Genomic DNA, 5,515 nt, shown 5'->3' on the forward strand with positions numbered 1-5,515 from the left:
TTAATTTTACACTAAAATAGATATTAATAGATATTTTCCATGTAAATATATCACAGTATATGGACTACAAATCTACAATCCATAGAAAAATCACAACAGCTATTTAGAACTTTATTGTGTTGCAAAATCCAACGCCTAGCATGTAAGTATAATAGGGTTTGGGTGATCCAACGGTTGCTAACGTGTCACATGGTCCAAAGCCTAAACCATAAAACCCAAAAACCAGGACGCAGCTCTTCCTCTTTATTCTCCTGCTTCTGCAACTCACTGCCGTAACCTTCGTAGCAGGAGAAAATTTCTCTTTCCCACCTTTTACTCACCAACGAATCAAAACGCACCGTTTCGCCACCATGCCTTCTCTTCCCATCTCCAACGACGCCGTTCTCGCCAGCGACAAGAAACAGAAGAAGGAAAAGAAAACCAAGAAAAACGACGCTGACACCGAGAACCAGTCTCTAAACGACACCGTTTCCGTTAAGAAGAGTTCTTCGAAGGAGTCCAAGAAGAAGAGGAAGAAGGTTTCGTCTTCTGACGAAGGTGATGATGATGATGATGAGAAGAAGAGTGAGAATGGCGATGAGGGTTTGAAATCGAAGGAGAAGAAGAAGAGTAAGAAAGCGAAGTTGGACATGGAAGAGGAAGAAGAGGTTGAGGTTGAACCTGAGAATCCAAATGCGGTCTCCAATTTCAATATATCGGAACCGTTGAAAGCGAAACTGAAGGAGAATGGAATTGAAGCGCTGTTCCCGATTCAAGCCACAACTTTCAAAATTATCCTCGATGGCTCCGATTTGGTTGGTCGTGCTCGCACCGGTCAGGTGTGTAACATGCTTCAATGAATTCTTGTTCATAATTTAAATTTGTTTGTTTATGTTCATATATTAATTAACAACTTTGTGTATTTGCTTTTTCTACGGTGGGACTTGGGATTAGGAGGCATTGAGGATATTAAATTTTCTCTATGAATTCGGCCAAATCTTAACAGAAATATAGTCAAAAGTAATCAAATAACTTAAAATTAGACTGAGTTTAGTGATAACATAAACTTAGCCTAACCTTAGCAGCCTAGGCTAATACAATGCACAGGCTTAAGTTAATTAAACCGATCCTTTTTTTTACATGTCCTATTTGTGTCTGCATATTATCATCTAATTAACTGTGTAATTGAGCCAAATCTTAGACGAGGTTAATGTAAGTCACTTAATCAATAACTAACAACATTAATGATGGCTTAGGATTGGCACATTAGTTTATGTTTGTACTTTATATGAATGTGGTTGTGGCTACATAGTTTTGGAAGCTGGAAGAGAAGTGGGAGCTATACAATGCTCTGGTTTTGTTGGTCTCAATTATTTTTTCAATTCCCATCTTTTGCTTTTTCAGGGTAAAACTTTGGCTTTTGTGTTGCCCATATTAGAGTCTTTAACAAATGGTCTGGCAAAAGCATCAAGGAAGGTGGGCTACGGGAGGACTCCAAGTGTCATTGTGCTTCTACCTACTAGGGAATTGGCCAAACAGGTATATTTAATGCTCAATCGTATAACGCATGAGCTGATTGCAGGAGTGATATAGTTTTCCATGTTATTTGTATTTCTTTAACTGTTATGTTTTGGTGCATTAGGTGAATGCTGATTTTGAAGTTTATGGTGGAGCAATGGGGTTGTCATCTTGCTGTTTATATGGAGGAGCTCCATATCAAGCTCAAGAGATTAAGCTCAGGAGGGGTGTTGACATTGTTATTGGCACACCTGGCCGCATAAAGGTAATTACTTTAATAAGGGTGTTGACATTATTGTTGGTTTACTTTAATTAGCGAATTGAAGAGTGTTACTGATTTTGTGCAGGATCATATAGAGAGGGGAAATATTGACCTGAGCCTACTTAGGTTCCGTGTCCTTGATGAGGCTGATGAGATGCTAAGGATGGGTTTTGTTGAAGATGTTGAACTCATTCTAGGTATGTTGTTCATTTGCTAAATGTAAATTTTGTATGTCTTATATACTTACGTATATTCATCTGAGCCCACAGAGGTTCCATCTCATAGTGATAATTGTTTGCTCTATTGCTTGTCACATGTTTATTTTGAATTTGCTACTTCTAATTAGAGTGGTCATGTAAACAACTTTGAGGGATGTTGTCTCTTTGTAGAAATACATCCTTGGTAATCGGGCTGCACATTGTTTGACTCTTTAGTCTTGAATTGAATTGTTCCGCGCACTGTGCCTTTTCATTTTTCCACTGACTTCATCTGTGCCACATATTTTTTTCCCACATGTCTTTTGGGTTCGGCATTTCTATTAACTTGGAGGAAACATTGCAATTTGATAAAAGCCTAAATTTCATCAAATTTTAACTATCATTGTTTCTAATTATTGCCTCATATTTTCTTATGCGTGAAGCTATGCAATTGAGGTGACTCATTTTATTATACTGCTATTTTGGATAGTAATATATTTTCAGCATTACAATGGTGCCTTGTTTGATTTTCGCAGGTAAGGTAGAAGATGTTAACAAAGTGCAGACACTTCTTTTCAGTGCGACTTTGCCAGTCTGGGTTAAGCAGGTATGTGTGTATGCAATGATTTATTATTTTAATTTCATTTTTTGTGCTGATTGTATGTTATATACATATGGTCTTTTGCCTTATCCAACATTTTTTCTTGCCAGATTTCCACAAGATTTTTGAAACATGATAAGAAAACTATTGATCTTGTTGGGAATGAGAAAATGAAGGCTAGCAACAATGTTAGGCATATTGTCCTTCCATGTAATAGTTCTGCCAGGTCCCAGCTTATCCCTGACATCATTCGTTGTTATAGCAGGTGATATTTTAATGTTCAATTTGTTATTTCCACTTCACACATTATGATATACATATTAGTCTTTGGAATTGTTTTATTGACACATGGTTGCTTCAGTGGAGGCCGGACAATTATTTTTACTGAGAAAAAGGAGTCTGCTTCTGAGCTCGCAGGGGTTTTGCCTGGAGCAAGACCTCTCCATGGTGACATACAACAGTCACAACGTGAGGTGAGAGTTATTAACCTGAATTTTATTTTATTTATTGATTTTGGAAAATTTTATTCTATTTATGTTGCAAGAGTGACCTGCCTTGAAACATGTTTGTGCCTTTTAACTATTTTTTAACAATAATGTGGGTGCCCCTCTTGCTGTTCTGATTTCTCTTGCGTTCTGTCCCTTGCAGATTACATTGTCAGGCTTTAGGTCTGGAAAATTCTTGACATTGGTGGCCACAAATGTGGCAGCTAGGGGTCTGGATATTAATGATGTTCAGTTAATTATCCAGGTATGCTTGATGCATATATGTACAATATATTGAATCATTATTATATTCATTTTAATTTGATTTGCTGAATTTATTTGATTTAGTGTGAGCCTCCAAGGGATGTTGAAGCATATATCCATCGTTCTGGGCGTACAGGAAGAGCTGGTATATTGGAATTTTGTTATTTGTTTATAAAGGAAGTGCAGTATTAGTGTTATCAAAATTTCAGGTTATATATTGGTTCTGTTTTTTCAGGTAATACTGGAGTTGCTGTGATGCTTTATGATCCCAGAAAGTCCAGTGTATCTAGAATAGAAAGAGAATCCGGTGTGAAATTTGAACATATTTCTGCTCCTCAGCCTGATGATATTGCCAAAGCTGTTGGTGGGGAAGCTGCTGAAAAGATTTTGCAAGTGTCTGATAGGTATGCCTCTTTTTTTTGCTTATTGCATTTAACATTGTGTTATGCTGCTAACATATGCCACATATGCAGTGTGGTTCCTGCATTCAAGTCTGCTGCCGAGGGGCTTTTGAATAACAGTGGTTTATCAGCTGTTGAATTACTTGCAAAAGCTCTTGCCAAGTCTGTTGTAAGTCAAATGATCTTCCAGATTTCTGCATGTCTTTCTTACTATGTTGTTATTTTCTTTTAATGTACAAGACTTAACCTTCGATATTTTGTATGATATGGGAAAAAATGTTTTCTTTGCAGGGTTTTACTGAGATAAAGAAAAGATCACTCCTGACTTCCATGGAGAATTATGTTACATTACAACTTGAAATTGGAAAACCTATGTTCACCCCATCGTGAGAACTTTGCAATATTTAATTAGTTGCATATTACTTTTTATCATTATCTAGCAACTTAAATATTTTATGGTCTGATGTTTTGATATATTAATTTATTTGACTTGTTTCTTTAGTTATCAACTATATTTAAAGTTTCAGAACCTGTTTGAGTTTGTCATTTGCTTGGTCATGTTTGACTTATGCTTTCATGGGCTGTTTTCAGTTTTGCATTTGGAGTCCTGAGGAGATTTGTGCCTGAGGAGAAGGTCAACGAAGTGCAGGGTCTTACTATCACTGCAGATGGAAATGGTGCTGTCTTTGATGTACCGGCCAAACATTTAGATGCATTTCTTACTGGTAAAGTTTAATTATTATTATTCAGGATTTTGAGAATAAATAATTATTTTTCTGTCAGCCATTTTCATCATAGATATCTTGTATACCATCCATCATCTCCTTGTTCCATGAAGGTCTTTATTACTGCTTACTGTATAGCTAACCCTGCAGTGGTTGAAAATTAGCATGTGATTGATCAATTCTACAAAAATAGCTTTCATCCTTGGTCTTATTTTCAATTGAATATTTGTTTTTCAGGTCAGCAAAATGCTGGAAATGTAAGTCTGGAGGTGGTTAAAGCATTGCCGCGTTTGCAAGAAAGAGAGGAATCAAAGATGGGTAGATTTGGTGGTGGTGGTCGTGGATTTGGTGGGAGTAGATTTGGTGGAAGAGGTGGTAGAGGTGGGAGTAGATTTGGTGGTGGTGGTGGGAGAGGTGGAAACAGAGGCGGAAGGAGATGGTAGAAGATGGTTCATGGACCCCGGATCTAGGGGGTTGATTTTTACCCTATTATTTGTTATTTATGTTGAACTATTATCCCATTTATCTCAATTTTGATATTTCTGTATGATTGACAAGGATAATGAACAAACGAGGAATATTTATTATCCCATTTGTTTCTGCCAAGTTAGCATTTTACATGGTCTGCTATAATTCCTCTCCCATGACCCTATAAATTTTAACTATTATTGACATATTCAGGTAAAGAACATATTTGTTTACGTTTGAGAAACCATGAAAGACGTTGTTGGATTGGAGTCGTGGTCCATTTTTATTTGGTACTATTAATGATATTTCATCATATCCTATGAGCAAGGAATTAATTTTTTATGTGTTTTTGTTTCTAAAAAAAAAATGGTTTTTATAATAATTGAATTCTTGACCTTTTTATCTTTCTAGGATGATTCTTATATAACTATATTAACACAAACAAAACAATGTAATTTAAGAATGACTTATTTGTTGGCTATGAATCATACAGAGTGAAGTTTATTTCATTATTACAGCTTGTGTTCATACATCTATAATTTAGAATGGATTTGAATAATATACTACTACAAGATCATTCCATGTCAAGTTGTTTCAGTAACATGCCCTTTTCCA

At 36.2% G+C, this 5,515-nt stretch overlaps 1 protein-coding gene across 1 annotated transcript; it reads left to right on the forward strand.

Annotated features, from left to right (window-relative positions):
- Positions 1 to 227: 227 nt before the first annotated feature.
- On the forward strand, positions 228 to 5,032 carry LOC109339749 (DEAD-box ATP-dependent RNA helicase 7-like). The gene is made up of 14 exons (XM_019577259.1): positions 228 to 818; positions 1,384 to 1,518; positions 1,622 to 1,762; positions 1,845 to 1,956; positions 2,493 to 2,563; positions 2,668 to 2,822; positions 2,919 to 3,030; positions 3,206 to 3,307; positions 3,391 to 3,451; positions 3,542 to 3,710; positions 3,780 to 3,876; positions 3,999 to 4,093; positions 4,299 to 4,432; positions 4,670 to 5,032. The coding sequence occupies exons 1-14, from the start codon at positions 351 to 353 to the stop codon at positions 4,873 to 4,875; spliced, it is 2,058 nt and encodes a 685-aa protein (XP_019432804.1). The 5' UTR covers positions 228 to 350; the 3' UTR covers positions 4,876 to 5,032.
- The last annotated feature ends 483 nt before the right edge of the window (positions 5,033 to 5,515 follow it).

Source organism: Lupinus angustifolius, unplaced genomic scaffold (assembly GCF_001865875.1).
Source record: "Lupinus angustifolius cultivar Tanjil unplaced genomic scaffold, LupAngTanjil_v1.0 Scaffold_95_64, whole genome shotgun sequence".
In the NCBI taxonomy this organism is placed as follows: Eukaryota; Viridiplantae; Streptophyta; class Magnoliopsida; order Fabales; family Fabaceae; genus Lupinus; species Lupinus angustifolius.